The 19,983-nt window shown below is 47.9% G+C and overlaps 1 protein-coding gene across 1 annotated transcript in view; it reads right to left on the bottom strand.

Moving 5' to 3' along the window:
* LOC8029760 (sodium/nucleoside cotransporter 2) overlaps positions 1-19,983 on the bottom strand; it is an 85,672-nt gene that overhangs the window by 12,083 nt on the left and 53,606 nt on the right. The window contains exons 5-6 of the mRNA XM_040214906.3: positions 18,881-19,177; positions 14,911-15,072 (exon numbers count right to left, since the gene is read on the bottom strand). Of these exons, the coding sequence (XP_040070840.1) occupies positions 14,911-15,072; positions 18,881-19,177 (459 nt within the window). The remainder of the gene's footprint in view (positions 1-14,910; positions 15,073-18,880; positions 19,178-19,983) is intronic.

Genomic DNA, 19,983 nt, shown 5'->3' with positions numbered 1-19,983 from the left:
GCGGGAAATATAAACGCCAAAAATAAAAAGGCGCGCGCGCGCGCGGGGAAATTTTTTTTCGCGATGCGGTTTTTTTTGCGTGTTTATGACTACAACTTGCATCGTTTTAGACAATAAAAAAGAATACGACCTTTGGGGTGTCAGTGCCCCTTTAAAAGCCCGGCAAATCTGTGCGGTTTTTCAAAAAGGCGTAAAATGATGCGCGTGCCTTCTATCATTTTGCGATTTGTTGATTTACTGTTTTTTGACGATGCTGAGAAATTTTCTAATTGAGACCATGCCGTTAAACATAATATTTAAAATGTTAATTACGCAAAAATAATTATCATGTTAATTATCCCGGACTTTAATAATTTATCTAAGTGAGCCCCTGGCCCGGGACCAAAACGACACAAGCCTTTTTTTTTTGCGATGAGTAATTGTCGCAGGAGTGATTTGGCTTGAGTTCTCTGAAACACCCTGTATATATATATATATATATATATATATATATATATATATATATATATATATATATATATATATATATATATATATATATATATATATATATATATAAATATATATATATATATATATATATATATATATATATGAAAGAAAACGCACCTGAGACGGTTGTTGGAGTTTTTAAAATATATTATTGGTAATGTTGGTTATATACAGGGTGTTTCAGAGAACTCAAGCCAAATCACGTTTTCAAAAACCCGCCGAAAGCCAAAAAACGGCTCCGCCGTTTTTTGGCTTTCGGCGGGTTTTTGAAAACTTAAATTCTTTGATTCATTGGATTAAGTATGGTTCATTCATCTGCACATATTCGTTTACATCCTTCTTGAAGACCACGTACGATGGTGTGAAGTGCCCGTGTTACATATATATATATATATATATATATATATATATATATATATACATACAAGTCACAAATGCGTACTGTCGGAGTTACTAATTCGAAGTTTATTACGACGTTTCGAGCGGGGATCGCTCTTCATCAGGTGACGAGTGTACAGCGGTCCCCGCTCGAAACGTCGTAATAAACTTCGAATTAGTAACTCCGACAGTACGCATGTTTGACTTATTAACGTTTCCCGGTCCATTGTTTTTATATTTACCTTACTTCACCTATATATATAGGGTGTTTTTTTTTTAGCTGCACCAAATTTTCAAAGAAAGGGGACGTGAGATAGTGTAATTTAAGCCCTGGAAAAGTATTAATGGCCATGGCGGCCACTAAAGAAAGGTGAAATTAGGTCATTCGTTAGCTAATAAACTAAAATTTTTTAACTAACTTCTTGATTTTTTACTTGAGGGCACATAATGTGTTTAGAGAATTGAAGCTCGACCTCAATATGGTCTAGCCCTGTCATCAAAGTTGGATTAAAAAATTTGTAGTAGGTTTCAAGAAGTTTCACTTTGTACGGCGTCAAACCGAAACTAAGCGAGGAAGAGCGCCGGTAAAGTTTTCGCTCGGCCCTTTCGGGCATGCAATTTGTTATTATCGCGGCCGGCTCCACTTGCTTAGGCGAAGCTAGCTGCGATAACGACAATCCACGGCGGCCGGAAGGGCGGTGAGATATCTTTACCGGCGCTCTTTCTCGTTTAGTTACGGTTTGACGCCGTGTCCCAAAGTGACATTTCTTGACCTCGTAAAACCTACTACAAATTTTTTAACCAAACTTTGATGGTGTGGAGCTTTAATTCTCTATATACATTATGTGCCCTTAAGCAAAATATTAAGAAAATGCTTTCTAGTGTCCGCCATGGCCATTAACACTTCCCCAGGGCTTAAATTGCTCTATCTCACGTTCCTTCTTTTTTTTTTTTAAATTTGGTGCAGCTAAAAAAAAACACCCTATATATATATATATACCGGGTGTTTCTGCGAAGACTTTCAAAAATCCTAAAAATTAAAGCGTCAAAAAAAAAAAAAAACTTTCTTCGCGAAGAAACTACCAGCCACGGCGGACGTCAGGAATAGCCAAAACATAGTAATTAGCCAACTAATTAATTAAAATTTGTTAATTAACTTTTTCATTAGTGGAAATAGACATATGTTTCTAATTAGAAAGTTGCTGAGCGTTATCGAAAACCACTAAATCAGTCATTTTCAAAAAGACTTTCGGCGCGTGAGAAGCGTAGTATTGTACTAAAGTTACCACTCGTGGAGCAGGTACAAGGCTGGGGCTAGATAAGAGACGGAAAAATCGCGCGGGCGCCTTATCGCAACCGCTAGCTTTGTACCTGCTCAAAGAGCGGTAACTTCAGTGCACTACTACGCTTCTGACGCGCTCAAAGTCTTTCTGAAAACGACTGATTTAGTGCTTTTCAATAACGCTCAGCAACTTTCTAATTGGAACCATATGTCTATTTCCCCTAATTAAAAAGTTAATTAACACATTTTAATTAATTAGCTGGCTAATTAGTATGTTTTTGGCAATCCCTGACGTTCGCCGTGGCTGGTAGTTTGTTTCCGAAGACAGTTTCTTCTTTTTTGGAACGCCCTAATTTTTAGGATTTCTGAAAGTCTTCGCAAAAACACCCGGTATATATATATATATATATACAACACGGGCACTTCGCACCATCGTACGTGGTCTCCGAGGAGGATATCAACAAATATGTGCAGATGAATGAACCGTACTTAATCCAATGATCCAAAGAATCAAAGGTTCCTGAAAACATATATATATCTATAGACCTTTTCCACGAGGGCGCCGCCATCTTGAATTGTCGTCACTTCCAGTATGGGCGACGACAAAATAGTAAAACGTTTCAACCTGTAACTAGTAAAAAAATAGAGGCGAGCCAAAACGAGAATGTGTGACGGTTAGGCTTATATCCTAAATGTCTTCTATTGGCGTGGTGACGGCAAAGTAATGTTTTCGCCCATACTGGAAGTGACGACAATCCAAGATGGCGGCGCCCTTGTGGAAAAGGTCTATATATTGTCACGGGTGGTGACCAAACAAAAAAACAGGAAATAAACAGAAAGAAATAAACGTTTAATGTGGCGAACTTGTGCCAAAAAAAATAAAGAAGGAAACAGAAGAAAGCAGAGCGTCGCGGGCGTCGAAGTCGGCGTGTCAGCAGAATCGAGCGCTAGGGCGAGACTGACTCGACAAGGTCGCGGGCGGCCTCTTATCTAGAGTGCGCCGCTATCTCGAAGATTCGGCGAAAGCGGTTCGAGCGTCGCGTGATCGGGGCGAGAATGAACACGCACTTTCTAGAAAACAAAAGCAGGGATAAATGATAGAAGTTAAGTGCGGTACATGAATAAACGGGAACTTTCTGGAGGACCGTGACCGAGCGTTGCTTTCTCAGCCTTGCGCGCGGCATTACTCCCCCCTTTAAAAGTGCATCGCCCCGATGCAGTGTAAAACAAATCAAAATAAAAAAGAACGATAAACTAAAGAGTCTTTTGGAGCACAAAAGGTCCACAGTCTTATCGAGCGTAGTACGGCTTCAGGCGCACGACGTGGACGACCTCAGGTCGTGGTGGGCGGCGTGACGATGTTCGTGTTCCGTCGGGCATCACTTCGTAGTTCAGCTCGCCGAGGCGACGAAGTACCTTGTATGGTCCAAAGTACCGTTTCAGCAGTTTCTCACTGAGGCCGCGGCGACGGATGGGCGTCCATACCCACACCCTATCTCCGGGCTGGAAGTGGACGTCCCTGCGACGAAGGTTGTAGCGGCCGGCGTCGACGCGTTGCTGGTCTTGAATCAGGAGTCGGGCGAGCTGGCGAACTTCTTCGGCGCGTTGAGCAACCGCCTGGGCGTCGTCGCTCTCGTTGTTAGATGGCTCATGGGGCAGCATGGCGTCCAGCATGGTCGTTACCTTCCGACCATGTACCAGCTGGAAAGGGGTGAATCCAGTGGTCTCTTGAACCGCCGTATTGTAGGCGAACGTGACGTAGGGCAGCACCTCGTCCCACGTCTTGTGCTCTACGTCGACGTACATAGAGATCATATCGGCGATTGTCTTGTTGAGTCGCTCGGTCAGTCCGTTGGTCTGCGGGTGGTATGCAGTGGTTCGACGATGGCCGGTGCCACTGAGACGAAGGATCTCTTGCGTCAGCTGGGCCATGAACGAAGATCCGCGATCTGTAATCAGAACCTCGGGAGCGCCGTGCCGGAGGACGATGGACTCGATGAAAAACTTGGCGACTTCCACAGCAGTCCCTGAAGGAAGAGCTTTCGTTTCGGCGTACCGCGTGAGATAATCTGTGGCGACGATGATCCAGCGGTTCCCCGACGTCGAAGGCGGAAAAGGACCAAGTAGATCCATTCCGATCTGCTGGAAGGGTGTAGTTGGAGGAGAAATGGGCTGCAGAAGTCCAGCCGGCCTCGTCGGCGGTTTCTTGCGTCGCTGGCACTCGTGGCATGATCGTGTGTATAGGTGGACGGTCTTGGGGAGCTTCGGCCAGTAATACTTTTCACGAATACGGGCCAGTGTCCGACTGTAACCAAGGTGTCCGGATGTCAGGTCGTCGTGGCAGGCTTGGAAGATCTCCTCTCGAAGGTCACTCGGGATTACCAGCAACCAAGGTGTGTTGTTGTTGCCGAAGTTCTCTTTGTAGAGTACACCTTGTCGGATGGCGAAGGTCGGCAGTACTCGTGAGAAGACACGTGGCACGGTACTCCTGCCCCCTTCCAGGTGCTCGATTAATGCGCGCAGCTCAGGATCATCCCGTTGACGTCGTGCCATATCGTCGGTGTTCACTGCTCCTAGAAAGCACTCGTCGTCATTGTCGTCGCTGCAGCCGGAAGGGGTTTCGACGGGGGCTCTGGACAGGCAGTCGGCGTCGCTGTGCTTGCGGCCTGACTTATAGACCACTGTCATGTTGAACTCTTGTAGTCGAAGACTCCATCGAGCGAGGCGTCCTGACGGGTCCTTCAGCTTCGCAAGCCAGCAGAGCGAGTGGTGGTCCGTGACTACACGGAACGGGCTGCCGTACAAGTACGGACGAAACTTCGTTATTGCCCAGACGACCGCAAGGCATTCTTTCTCAGTTGTAGAGTAATTTTTCTCCGCCTTGGACAATGTCCGACTTGCGTAGGCGATGACTCGCTCGATGCCTTCTTGCACTTGGACTAGTACTGCGCCCAGTCCCGCGTTACTTGCGTCCGTGTGAATTTCTGTTTCCGCATCCTGGTCGAAATGTCCAAGCACAGGAGGAGTCTGGAGTCGTCGTTTCAGTTCGTCGAATGCCTGCTGTTGCTCCTCGGCCCATTCGAACTTCTTGGCGTCCTTCGTGAGATTCGTAAGTGGTGCGGAAATCCTTGCGAAATCCCGAACGAAGCGTCGATAATAGGCACAAAGTCCAAGGAATCTTCGCACGGCCTTCTTATCTGTCGGCGCTGGAAATGCCGCGACGGCGCGAGTCTTCTCGGGGTCTGGGCGGACGCCTTCGTTACTAACCACGTGGCCAAGGAACTTCAGTTCGTCATAGGCGAACCGGCACTTTGACGGCTTGAGTGTGAGTCCGGCGGTCTGAATGGCTTGAAGAACAGCTCGGAGTCGTCTCAAGTGCTCGTCGAAGTCAGCTGAAAATACTACGACGTCGTCAAGGTAGACGAGACAACTCTGCCACTTCAGCCCTGCCAGTACGGTGTCCATGACACGCTTGAAAGTTGCTGGCGCTGTGCATAGTCCGAAGGGCATCACCTTGAACTCGTACAGTCCATCCGGCGTGACGAAGGCTGTCTTCTCTCGGTCCCGTTCGTCGACCTCGATTTGCCAGTAGCCGCTCTTCAGGTCCATCGATGAAAAGTATCGAGAGTGGCGCAGCCGGTCTAGGGTGTCGTCGATGCGGGGGAGTGGGTAGACGTCTTTCTTCTTAACCGTCTTGAGCTGCCGGTAGTCCACGCAGAACCGAAGAGTTCCGTCCTTCTTCTTAACCAGCACGACTGGAGAGGCCCATGGACTGCTTGAAGGTTGGATTATGTCGTCATTCAGCATCTCTTGAACTTGCTGATGGATCACCTCCCTTTCCTTAGCGGAGACTCTGTACGGCGATCGATGCACAGGGCGCGCGTCGTCCTCAGTAACGATGCGGTGCTTGGCAACCGCGGTCTGGCGCACCTTCGACGACGTCGCAAAGCAGTCGCGGTATTCGGCGAGGAGGTTAACCAGCTGACGCCGTTCAGGGTCCGGAAGCTTAGGGTCAATGTCGAGCTGCGCTGGCGACGTACTGTCTTGCTGGGACGGCGAGGATTCGTCAGTGATCGCAGTGATTTCGGCGGGGTTTCGGAGTTTCTCGACGTGGCCCACGGCTGCACCTTTCGTGAGGTGTTGCGTTTCGTTTCGGAAGTTCGTCACGAGGGTCACAGTCCGCCCATCCTGAAGTTCAGCTACTCCCCTTGCGACGCCTATGCCTCTCCCCAGGAGCAATTGGAGGCTTCCCTCGAGAAGAACTTCGCCACAGGAAGCTTCATCGATCCCGACAAGTACGAAAACACTCGACCGCGGTGGTAGGTTTACGTGGTTTGCGAGGACTCGGACCGTGGGTGACGTCGCTTCGGGTTCCTCCGCTGGTGGAGCAGGTTTTCGTAGCGTCAGCCGGTTTGTTCCGAGGTCGATGACGGCGCCATACTCGCAGAGAAAGTCCATTCCGAGGATAACGTCCCTCGAACAGTCTTGCAGAACGACGAACTTGACAGGGCACGTTTCACCGTGGATCTCGACGCGAGCAGTGCATCTCCCGACTGGTGTGATGAGATGTCCTCCGGCGGTTCGTATTTGGGGTCCTTCCCACGGCGTCATGACCTTTCGAAGGCGGCGGGAGAGCCTCCCACTCAAGACTGAGTAGTCTGCTCCGGTGTCCACGAGTGCCGATGCGTCGTGACCGTCGATGACGACGTTTAGGTTGTTGGACACCGTTGCAGGGGCGTCGTAGCGATGCGTGGCGTCGGGAGAGTGGGAGCGCTCCGGCGTTCTTGGAGGCTCTTTACGTCGGTCGTCTTCGGCAACTCCACCTCCAGGGGTTGCCGCGCCTAGTTTCCCCGGCGAGGAGCGAGGGGCGACAGGCTTTCACGTCGGGGTCGGTGCATCGGCGAAGCTGGACGTCGTGGCGATGGCGACCGGAACTCTCGGCGGGACGCAGGCTCGGGGGACTGGGGTCGTCGCAGGTACTCGTCGATCTCCCGAGGGCGTTCACCACACCGGGGGCGCGGGTCGTTTGGGTGGAATCCGCGCAGCCCAAGTCGTCGGTATGGGCATCGGCGGTACACCTGGTCGGCTTCCCCGCAGTGGTAGCAGAGCGGGCGTCGGTCGGCCGTTCGCCACACGTCGGTCTTCCTCGACGAGGGTTGCTCCGGGCGAACGTCGTGGACTTGTCCTTCCTGGCGTCGAGGATACTGTGGCATCGGAGGGTCTCGTCGGGGTGGCGCCGTGGTCTGGCGGTTAGCTTGCGGCGATCTTCGGGCCATGGCGGCGTAGCTCAAAGTAGGCTCCTCTGGCGTCGTCGTTTTGATCGGAATCTCAGGTTGGAAGGCTCGGTGGATTTCCTCTCGGACGACCTCGGCGAGCGACAGGGAGGACGAGCGATCCGTAGCGGGGAGCATCTTGGGGATTTCTTCCCGGACGACTTCACGGATGATGTCACGGATGCCTGGGAGGTCGGTACCAAGGTCGTATCCGGATGTCGCCAGAGTAGTCACGCCAGGGTGCCGCTCGTAGTGTCTGGCGCGTGCTAGTAGCGCACGCTCCATATTCGTCGCCTCCGTGACGAACCCGTCGACAGTTGTCGGAGGATTGCGAATGAGACCTCCGAATATCTCGCTTTTGACACCCCTCATCAGGTGTCGCAGCTTCTTCTCCTCTGTAGCCTGAGGATCGGCGCGGGCGCTCAGGCGAAGAACATCCTCAACGAAGCTGGTGATGCTTTCATTCAGACCTTGGGTCCTTGTTCGAAGGATGTCTTCGGCCCTCTCGCGTCGGTGTTGGCTGGTAAACGTCTTCACTAGCTCTTGCTTGCACACCTCCCACGAGGTTAAAGAAGCCTCGTGGTTCTCCAGCCAGTACCGTGCAGTACCTTCCAGCGAGAAGTAAAGGTTTTGCAAGCAGTGCTCAGCTGACCACCCGTTATGTCGGGCCACACGTTCATAATGTTGCAGCCAGTCCTCGATGTCCTCGTGGGTGTCTCCGTGGAAAGGCGTCGGAGTTTTGGGTGCGACGGGCAGGTATACGACGCTGGCGGTGGACGGGTTCTGCGACGACTGGCTGTCCATCGTTGGCCTCGTTGGCTGCTTAGTCTTGGGCGGTAGAGGTCCGAATTCCGGGTGTAGACCTTGGGTGCGACGACTGAACCGGATCTCGGAAGTGCTTTCGTCGGTTCTTCGTGGGCTAGGCGTCGGACTTGCACTGTGGGCCCTCGGAGGGGTACGCGGCAGGGGCATGCGGTACCCCGCACCTCCACCAAATGTCACGGGTGGTGACCAAACAAAAAAACAGGAAAGAAACAGAAAGAAATAAACGTTTAATGTGGCGAACTTGTGCCAAAAAAAATAAAGACGGAAACAGAAGAAAGCAGAGCGTCGCGGGCGTCGAAGTCGGCGTGTCAGCAGAATCGAGCGCTAGGGCGAGACTGACTCGACAAGGTCGCGGGCGGCCTCTTATCTAGAGTGCGCCGCTATCTCGAAGATTCGGCGAAAGCGGTTCGAGCGTCGCGTGATCGGGGCGAGAATGAACACGCACTTTCTAGAAAACAAAAGCAGGGATAAATGATAGAAGTTAAGTGCGGTACATGAATAAACGGGAACTTTCTGGAGGACCGTGACCGAGCGTTGCTTTCTCAGCCTTGCGCGCGGCAATATGTTGAAAAAATATAAAACGGGTCGAGTACCAGCGAAGAAGAGTTCATCAGCAGAATGGCAAGCCTGCAACGCGAGATCGGGGACTGCGCTCGTGGACGGCGAGCGTGGAGCTCTTTCCTTATTGTTTTACCATTGCTATTTTCTTCATCGTATTGAACGCACGTCGGGAATTAAAGCTCTTCAGTTTTGTTAAGCTGCCGTTGTTCCTGGGTCTTCATATCAACAATTTGGTGTCGAAACTCGGGAATCAAGGACCGGGGAGAAGATTCGGCAGCGCGGTGGATCCCCATGGAAAGGATGAAGACTAAAAGAACGACCGTTCAGTGGACCATTGAGTGCCGAGGAAACCACTGGGGCCGAACTATACTGGATCAACAATGTTCAGAGCAGTACTTACTCAGACCAGATAAAATGTTCTTGAAGAAATAAAATGTTCACAAACAATTGTCTCTAGCATAGATGGTCAATTTTTGGATAAATACAATATTATCCGGGATGGGGGTCGGCTACAGATGCTGTCAGCATCGGACAATGTGAAACATCCAATCATATTGCCAAGTGAGCACTACTTGACAACCCTGGTGGTACAGAGCGCCCACTGCAAGGTCCTACACGGAGGAGCACGAGACACGTTGGCGCAACCCCGAGAATGATTTTGGATTATAGGAAGAAGGAAACTGGTGAAGTAAGTGATCTTCAGCTGCTGTTTATGCAAGAGGTTCCGCCTCACGGCTGACACAGCCCCAACGGCTCCACTTCTCCTTGACTGACTGAGGCAATGCGCGCCCTTTGATGTTGTGGGCGTAAATTTTGCAGGTCCTTTGTACGTCAGGGAGGCAAGCGGCAGCGTGAAGTCCTACGTTGCACTTTTCACTTGTGCAGTATTTCGGGCCGTTCATCTTGAACTTGTTTCTGCGATGTCTACAGAAGCTTTTCTAATGGCCTTTCGGCGTTTCACGGTACGAAGAGGATTGCCTACAAGAATCTATTCTGACAACGCAGTAACATTCAAGACGGTATCAAGGGACCTACGTTGTTTAAAGCGATGCAAGGAGATTTTACGTCTCATCTTGCCAACAACCGAGTAACATGGAAGCTCATTGTTGCCAGTGCCCCATGGAGGGACAGCTGGTGGGAGAGGCATGTGTGAGCGGTAAAGACCACCCTACGGAAAGTGCTTGAGAGGGCGTGGAGAACTAGTGCAACCAAGCTCTGCTGCGCTGTCCTCGGGCAACGCAGAAGAGGCTGGTTGCACTATTTTTTTACGGGGAATGGTGCCGTCGGGGCCGAGTTGCGCTGTGATTGCAAACCGAAACTTAAAAACCCACCGAATTCGTGCGGTTTTTCAGAAAGCCGTAAAACGCTTCGCGTGCCTTTTATCTCCCTGCAATTTGTTGATTTAGTGTTTTTCGATGATGCTGAACTATTTTCTAATTGAAACCATGCCCTTACACACTATATTAAAAAAAGTTAATTACTTAAAGATAATTAACAATCTAATTATTCCGGACATTATTGTTTTCCCATATAGGCCCCTGGCCCAGGACCAAAACGGCGGGATGAGGACGACTCGTCACATGCGCATTCGTCACAGGACGATTGGTCACAGGATGATTCGTCACATAGGAACATTCGTCACAGGATGACTCGTCATGCGGGCAACTGGTCACATTGGTCGAGCAGGAGACGATAGTAAATTGTAAATTTCAACATCTGCCCACATACCCTGATGAGGAGTTTCACGATTTTCCACTGTCACGTAAACCAATGGTTATATAAACTAATATTACAATACTCATCCGGTTTTCCTTTCATTATATTACGGGTCTTCAGCAGGTTGATCTCAGTTGCAGGCTTGAACGAGCAATAATCCGACTGGCAGCCAAATCAGTTTTTAGTTTTGCCTTGCATACACCTATTCGACAAATCCAACAAGTATCGGAATTCCTTCTGCCGAATGTGTACGAGTACCCCTCGTGCAGCATCATGGCTCTACCTCTCTCTGTTGCGATCACCTCCATCCTTTTGAATGTAGTCTGAGTTCAAAAATAGTCGCTCTTATATGGCCTCCGCATTCACCGTTCAGGACGGACCCAGATAGCTAAAACGTCTGTTACAAATTCTTTGATCTCGAGAAGCGAAAGACATGCTAAGGTAAGAGGTGACCGACTTTGTGAGGCCAAACCAACATTCAATGTTCGGGACCGAATCAGAAGCTAAAACGTTCGTTACAAATTCTTCGCCTTTGTCCGCCCGACCCAAATTGAACAATACATTTTTGGGGGGACGAACTATTGTGGGACCGGTTGGCCGCGTGACGAGTCATCCTATGACGAATGTTCCTGTGTGACGAATCGTCCTGTGACCAATCGTCCTGTGACGAGTGTGCATGTGACGAATGGACCGTATTCCCAAAACGGCACAAGCCTATTTTTGTTGCGATGCATAGTTTTCGCAATATCAAATTTGTCCCCATTTTGTGAAACACCCTATATAAATGTGTTTTTTAATAAGCGGGTCGAATATTTTATTTCTTCCTCCCCCCCCCCCCCCACCACAGATAATTCCAGAAACACAACAAATGTGAATCATTGCGTGCGCCGGCGGCAGAGTGACAAGTTCTACGAAGACCAAAAGAAGATCCGGCCAAAGTTGGCACGAACACAAACGTATACGATACCAAAAATAAATCTAGGTCCAATTTACGTGAGCGCTAACAATTAATATTTTAACGCGTCTATTCAACATCCCGTAAAATATTGCGAATTCGCTGTTACCACAATCGACCCTTTTGAAAAGTCCATCAAGCAACACTGGCGAACGTCATAATTTCGGCGTCGCTTCCTTGGTGAAATATGTGATTGTAAGAGAAGCTAAAGTTGCTTAAGCTAAAGTTGCTCAAGATTGGCTTGCAAGAGAAGCTAAAGTTGCTTAAGATTGACGATCCCTTTTTGATCAGAAGTTCGGATGAGGTTGTAGATTTTTTAGAGGAAACTCGAGCAAAGGCTTCTTAGCCTGCTCTGTACACGTAAAATATTGGTATTACTCGCATGATATTTACATGATAAACTACTTAAGTGCGTTGAAGAGCGCATCGACCACCGCGGGATGATCGCTTTCAAAATGAAGCGGGCTAGCCAGTAGAGGGCTTCCTAGAACAGCTAGGTTTTTATCTTAACTCAACTTTTTCTGAATGGAATAACGACATTTTTATTCAAAAACGGGGTGTGTGTATCGGCTCCTGCATAGCTCCTATTTTGAGTGACGTATTTTTAGCGCACTTTGACAGAGTACTTTGTGACCGCCTGAGTGCTTTTAGCGCTACTTAGGTTTTACCTATATTGACGATTTTTTTTAAATTTTTTTTGACAATGATATTCCCCTCTCCCCCTCGACGGTGGAAAGTCTCCCGACCGTTTCTGGTGATGTTTTTGACCCCCTTCAGGTCACGCATGACGTACCCGTAGATAGTGTTATACAATTTATAGGCATTAATCTCACCCTCTCGTAACACCACGTGTGTTGGGCATACCACCCAAAGGCCAACAAGCCGTTGTTACCACTTAATTTTTGCGAACGCCCTCAAAAGGTCTTGCCACCATGCAATGTCCTTGAGCTTGATTGAGCAAAACGAACGCTTGCAGTGTGCCGGGTTTGCAATGGCTGTGATTGTATCTGTAGCAGAAGGCGTCCTTAAGAACATAAGAAAGGATGTTAGCCCGCGCCCAGAGACAAGTCAAGCAAGACAAAACGTTGCGGTTGTGCCTTAAATGCACAAAACAGCGCACAGTCCTGGAAAAATAGCAAAACGTGTAAACGTAAAAGTTGTTTACTTTGCACCCGAAAAGCTCGCAGAAATGTGCAAGCTGCCAGACCCATTCCGCAAGGTATCGACGGGCTGCCCAATCAAGCACAGAAGTCTGTTTGTTGCGTGGACGGAAGGGGTGATGTATCAGATTCCACTTTCATGTGGCAAGACATATTCGGCCAGACAGGCAGATGTTTAAATGTACGGCTAAGAGAACACTACCTGAAAGTGACCGGGGTTCGGGATGGTCTTCTGTCGTGTCACTATCATGACTGCGGATGCTAACCATTATTTGCTCCCTCCACTGTTCTCACTAGGCACAAAGATAAGACTGTTAAAGAGATAATTGTGGCGGGCGCCATAAATAGTTCCGGCACGTGTTGCGTCAGTGTGGCTTCCATTGACTTGGCGGAAAAAAAAGTTCGTGTACTTGCGGTACGTGCCGGGGCCACGGATTGGTTGAGATGCGGTGCGGTGACGCAGTGCGTATCTACGCTGAGGCTCTTGAATTAAATCATTTGAAAGCTAGCGCTCTTTGGTGTTTGTTCTTCCTATGTCCTTGTCTTAAAGCGCAATCATGTTTTCTCACGTATGTGATTGTATCTGAGTTAAAAGGTGCGACGCCACGGATTTCTTACCTTCCGCAAATACAGCTTGGAACGAATCTCTGGCCTTATTGACCTATAACCCTCCTGCTCGTTTTTCACCCCCGCAATCGAAGTCGCAGAAAAAAATTGAAAAAATTGAGCAGTGTTCACCCCCCCTCCCCCTCCCAACTCGCAGTCAGAACAAGAGATCACGTGATCTGGAGCCGATTATATGCCGCCAATATTGATCATAGCCACGCGCATGGGTTGGCAAGGCACAGGACGCGCTCTGAGTTCCAGACATTGTTGTGGTTATGCTAATGTCATGACTGCAGCGAAATGCTTCTCGAGCTATCGATTATCACGACCCCAAATCGAGTGCTCACGCAGTGCTCGGGTCCAATCAATGAGCTGGATTAAAATGTCGTCACTGGGCGGTATTTCGACCGCCCAGCTACATCATCAAGTTTTGCGGAAGGCGAGGTTGAAGGAAAACGCTTGCTTTTTCCTTGAAATTACACTGCAACAAAGGTTTTTTTGGCCAGTGGCGTTGCGTGCGAGTATCATTGAGTCCAAATATTGCCATTAAGCTCGTGTATTTTGTAAAACATTCCAATTGAATATCGTCGCACCGCTCCCTTAATGCCAAGCGTCACTGAACTTGTGTCCAGCAAAGTTAGGCCCGCCTAGACACCGAACGTGGACAGAGCGTTTATGCATGATGCGGGCTCAAAATTCAAGCCCAAGATAGCAATTCGCTTTCGATAATTGAAGCAAAAACTATGGGAGGACGCCCACTTTTGTAAATGACCTATCGACAGTCTACGCCCTTGTTGTCAGCATAGTGCTCGAATATATTCCCAAATATTACGGGTCTATGGGCCAAAGTGGGGTTTTGCAGTAAACATTTAGGGCCCTGTATGCCCCAAGAAGCCAAGACATAACCCAATTTTGAAAGTTCTTGGCCACCGGCTTGATATTTGGTTCCTATATTGCCAAACATGTGCTGCAGTTGGGCTTCACTCCTTTTGACGGTCACCTAATATCTGTGGATTCACTTCTCGAGGAAAGGCCAGAATTAGGGCTCCGTTTTGGCGCTTCGGTTTTCACTTGGCCATTTTTGGGCCTAAATTGACAAACACTCATGATTTATTTTGGCTTTACTGCTCGTCGTTCCCTTGATACGTGTCAATTTCGGCCTATGCCTAGCACTTTGGCCGTTAAGTGGTGATCCAAAGAAAAGTCAAAGCCGAAGAAGTATACTTGGCAACGATGTAGGTAGGAAGCTCCTGAAAGCGACATATGGACACCAGAGGTGATGCCAGAAGTGCGGAGGTGCACGCCCCCAACGATGATTAAAACCAGGAGACGCTATTATACAAAAAGGAAAGCTGACTCGGCGCCCGGCAGCTCTCGGCTCTTGGCTTTGGCCATCGTTGCCGGGCGTGTACCTCCACACTTCTGGCCTCACCTCTGATGGCCTCAGGTCGCCTCCTGAAGCTTTCTACCTCCATTGTACTTTGGCACTGTCTAAGGTGTTGGAGCAAAACCTTATTAGACTCAAGTTAGGCGGCTGGGATTGCCAAACTTATACCAAGAAAGGCGTATCTCCGGTGTGCTCCCTGGGTTCAAATGATTTTGGGCGAGGCGTACACAAAGTCAAAGACACAGGCTCCTTGAGATAGGGCCAAGAGCGCTCACCATTCCTAGGAAGATGTTGGCGGCGGCAGTCATAGACTCGCAGACCGTCGTTCCGATGGTGAGCTGAAGGAAGCTGCCCACTCTGAGCACAAGCCACTGCATTATGCCATAGAAGTAGAGGATGCTCACGATGAAGCTGAAGAAAAAGATGACGGGCAGGGCCTGAAAAAGGAAAAGAGAACGGCGAGGTTTTCCAGGACAAAGGATTACAATCTCCGCTGAGAGAATATACTCCATTTTACTCTGAGCCCAACTACTGCAGACAACGCCAGACTGATGGGACGAATTCAGCAGTGTCAAAAGTTTACCATCAGGGCAGGCACTCATCGTCTTTATGTTTGTTTTTTTTTCGATTTCCGGCGAAATAATTTATGCGCTGCGAATGGACCATGATCTTACAATTTATTTTTCTGCGCGTGATTCGTTTAGCCTACATTAACTGAATGTTCCCAGAGTACCGAATTTTATTCAGTCCCCTTACCGGAAGTCGATCCCACAAAATCCAGTTTTGATTGGCTGGTTTAGCCCACGATGGAAGTGATCAGTGGATTATACAGAAGATAACCCCCCCCCCCCCCCCCACCAAAAAAAAAAGAAAGAGCAACCCGGACATGAAACGTTCCTGCGTTATCACGGGTACTGCGGGTACTCATGGTTGGATACGCCGGGAATCGACATGTTAGGAAGATGCGTCAAATTTCTCAAGATTTCTTTTCTTTTTTTTTCTTTTTTTTTTATATATATCATGCACCCGCTAATTTGGTTAGCCAAAGAAGACCATTGCCGGCTCGTTTCCTCGCTCCAGTTTCGCTGGTGTGCCGTCTAAAACCCGACGCCTCAGACGCTAAGCCTAACACTCAACTTCGACGTCTTTAGAGGGGAGAGAGAAAAACGAGACAGTGAGGAGCAAGTTACGCACTGTTCGGAACGAAGGAAAAAAAAATTCAATAAAAACTAACCACTCTCACCACAGACCAGGAAATTGGATTGTAGAGCTCGCAAAAGAACCAACCCAACGCTGTATACGAGCTTCGCTTCGACCGCACAGGGCAGCGCCATATTGGGGGATGAGTTGGAACGCGAAAGCCGCGCCGCGACTCGGTTCTGAAACGAAGCTTGGGAGTTTCGGTGCTTTGGGAACATCCAGTGACTCTAGTTTAGCCGATGATATCAAACGCAGAAATTCGACGAACGTCGTGGGAATGCACCTTTGCCTTGGCTTGATTCACACCATTAGACTTACTAGAGTTAGTCTAATAGAGTATAGGCATGCGGAGATACTCTACGCTCTATCGCATCGTAGCGTTGGCTGCGGTCGGATGTAGGAGAGTTTTAGGGAATCGTTTTCGTGCATCCCATAGGGCACGATTGGCCCTCCGGTACGAACTGCGCATGTGCTACCGCCGAAGGCTCGCAAAAGCGCAGTTCGTACCGCGGGTGACTCATCGTACCGTGTCGGATGTGCGAAAATAGTTCCCTAAAACCCTCGACAAATGTGGGACCGAGTATAACCCGTCTCTTCATCCACCTTCTAGCTCATGCTAGTTATTAATGAAACCCTACACAACCTGGATGCTAAAAAAAAGATATTTCTTCAAGGGCGAGCTCGCTTCGAGTATTGAGGCTTAATCTTGCCCGAGGCCTGGCAATCCGTGGCCCACGGGCCGCATTGTGCCTTCGAGATGCTTCTTTCTTACGTATGGAGAGTTTACAGCTGACAAGTGGTTTTGGTAAAACACCAAGTTGACCTCTGCAGCGCTAGCATTCTAGCTCACGCGACGCACATAAATATTTCAGGTTTACATAAAACAGGTTTGAGAGGAAATGTCTGTTCTTAGTCGAGCAAAGACCAAACAGTTATCATTACATGTATTTTCTGGCAGCGGCTTCTTATTTGTGTCGTACTTACAAGCTTATCAGGGGCGAAAATCGTGCACATCTTATCCCTATACTGCGAAGGGCATTCATCCACAACGATGTTCGCTGCTAAGTTGACGGGGCATTAAAACCTACGTCTTCGCAGAAATTGTCTATCCTATACCTTTATATCGCGTGGGTATTGCCTGCTGACGTCACGGGTATATACGGAGAGAGCATGATAACATAATGCAAGATTTAATTTGAATGGTGCACCGGGAGCGTAGCTACTGCCGCCTTGCCTGTTTAGCCCTTAACAGGGTTAGTTACCGTCAAAACCACCCGTGTCATCCCCATCATGAAAGCATATAGCAAGCACCGGCCGAGGGTTCTAAGAGGGGATTGAGAGCCAGCCTAAGCGATAGAAGTTCAAGCTTGGAATGAAAGACATTATCAACTACATCCCAATTCACACTGAAACGAGGATTATAATATGGAATACATTTTGCTTTCTTTGTTCCGTGGTTCAATACACTCATAGTGAATTCAAAAATTATTCCACTGCGTGAGTGCCCTGCCGTTAGGTTTATCGAAATACGTTCATATGTTTATTGCTAAAACACCAGAACCACCCGCACAAGCACGTGTGTATTTGTGGGCGGGAGACTGTTGCATTGGATAGGAATTTCGTTATTATTTATACATCGGATGAAGCACAAGCAAGCTTCCGACAAAAACATGAGTTTCATAACCTAGAAACTTACTGACGAAATCCAATTTACATGTTAGAAAACCCGACAAGTTACAAACTCTGTAAATTCAAACTTGAAAACCATAAAATGCAAACTCGCAGAGCGAGGTACAAACTTACTTCCGCGTTAAAACAGATATTAAAAATTTGGTTATGCAACAAGGCTATTACACCACTTTTTCAACTCTCTCGTAACAATTACTAATTAGAACTTTAGTAAACATATTTTTAGAGCTTTATAGAAATGTTTGACATGCTCCCCGCGGGTGCGACGTAGAATATTAGTGCTGAAAGCGTATTATATACTCGGGAGGTGTTCAGAATAAAAGCGTCATTACAAATACTCTCACAAGTTCGCTCACCATTGCTACTGAGAGCTCTGACGCTTGACGCGGAGGAGCGCGCCCTGTCGACTCAGTGAACATGTACGAGAGTCGCTCAATACATGTTTTCTGGATGAATCTAAGTACAATTCAGGGTGAAAAATACTGCTTTTGTTGTCAATATTTTCAGAAGTGAAACACATGCCCGCATTCTAGATATATTTCATGGAGATTGAGTTAGCGTGCGCAGAGTGATTAGACGCGTAAAAAAAAAATCACTTTTCTCGCTAAACGTAACAAAAAATAGCACATATCAGGCTTCACTTGAAAAAAAAATAATCTTAATTTGAAGAAAACTGTGCCGGAGTTCTATGAAACTAAAAGGCAGGTATATATAATTTGGCCAACATACTAGACCTGTCTATTAGTTCCTGGTACGTCGAAAGACAGGCGAAGTCTTGCCAGCAAGATATTCAAGTGTTGAAAAACTGAAGGTTGCGGTTCCTGATCCGCTTGGTGCACGTGGAAATTTTATTTATGAATAAATCGGAATGCTTGTGAGAAAAGCCTAGCTGTTTCTTTTTTTTTTTAACCATAATCTTATTGAAGGTTTCTTTTTTTTTTTACGTTAAGGTAGAATACTTGACGGGAGTCACTCGCGCATACATTTTGTCCGTCTTCTGCTATACCGAGTATTTAATGGCCGTCATAGATGCGTGCGCCACTGTTGATCAATGAGGGCTGCCTCCAAGCTTTCAAAAGATTTGTTTCACATCTTAAAAGCTGCTGTTATTCGCAGACTGTAAGTCACATTAACCACAGCTCGCGATGACGCGAACAAATGTGAATGCCTCCTCACAGCCAACGCGTGGCTTTTACGTTACACCACTACGGTGAGGCTGCTTTATAAGCACGGCGCATGCGCAGTTCGCTTTCCTTTACATGAATCCGGTTGCTGCGCACGCGCATTTCACACACCTCACGTGATTCGTCTGTAACCAGCGCTTTGGTGTATATTCACGAGAGGGTATAGGCTTACCTGGAAGACAAATAGTGGAGGCAAATTCTCAATCGACGGCGGGGCAACTTCGGTGACGTTCTGGAGCGACGAATTTGCGTTCTGTGGCTTGACTAGGTCTCCGAGAGCCTCGGTCAGGTTGAAGCCTTTGGCCAAATAGCCAAACACAAAGGTGGAGCCAGCGAACGTGAAGTCTAGAAAGCTCTTGACCTTGTCGCCGAAACACTGGAGCGCCTCTCGGCCAAGTGGCCAGCGGAGCACAATGAGGCCTAACAGGAACTGGAGGAGGACAGCCCACATCACCTGGTACCAGTTGATCTGCGCCAGAGATGGCAGTAATGACATTACTGTAATCGGATTACAGTAATTAAATTACTTTTTGGAGTAATGAGTAATGTAATGAATTACTTCTGTAGGCTAGTAATTTAGTAATATAATGCATTACTTTCAGGCAGTATTTTCGTGAAAATTACCCATTTTTTTAAAAATTACTTTTGTCATAAATTAGAGAATTCGTTTGCAAGCTTTAAGAAAGAAGAGATCATCATTTTGCATGGTGAAATGTTGTGAAAGAGCATCAGAAGATATAATCGACGGCTACCTGAGCGCAAAGCCTTGTACGAAGAGCTGGACAGACGCACAAAGGAGGGCTGGAAAGCCGAACGTGGAAAGCTTGCGTGTGGACATCGCTGGAAGGCAGCGGCTTACCAACTCTAGGCACGACAGATTCACGGTGTCGCGTCATCACGACGATACTATACTTCGCTCATCACTAAGCTGACAGTGCAGTGGGAGCTGCAAGCTAAGCACGACCAATCAGACACCTTCTTTTAATCACGTGTCCCGTTCCTTTCTCTGCGCGTGGGTATGAACGAGAGCGTGGTTACGTGATCAACGATAGGCGTGTGCCTGCTCCAACAAACATGTAGCTTTCACCGTTCAGCCCTAAGCTGACAGTGTGTCAGCTTAGGAATGAACGGCTCATAAGCTACAAGGCGACGAGCACATCACCAGTGAGTTAAACATAATTTAAAAACTGAGAGCAGAGGACAAACAGATCTTGTACTTTCGTCAAACTAGGTCAAACCGTAAGCTTCGACCATTGTGAACAAAAAGCGACCGGA

The sequence above is a fragment of the Ixodes scapularis genome, unplaced genomic scaffold (genome assembly GCF_016920785.2).
Source record: "Ixodes scapularis isolate PalLabHiFi unplaced genomic scaffold, ASM1692078v2 PGA_scaffold5__190_contigs__length_132052651, whole genome shotgun sequence".
Lineage (NCBI taxonomy): Eukaryota > Metazoa > Arthropoda > Arachnida > Ixodida > Ixodidae > Ixodes > Ixodes scapularis.
Note: the sequence above shows the minus strand (reverse complement) of the source record. Positions and strands in the feature narration are given on the sequence as shown.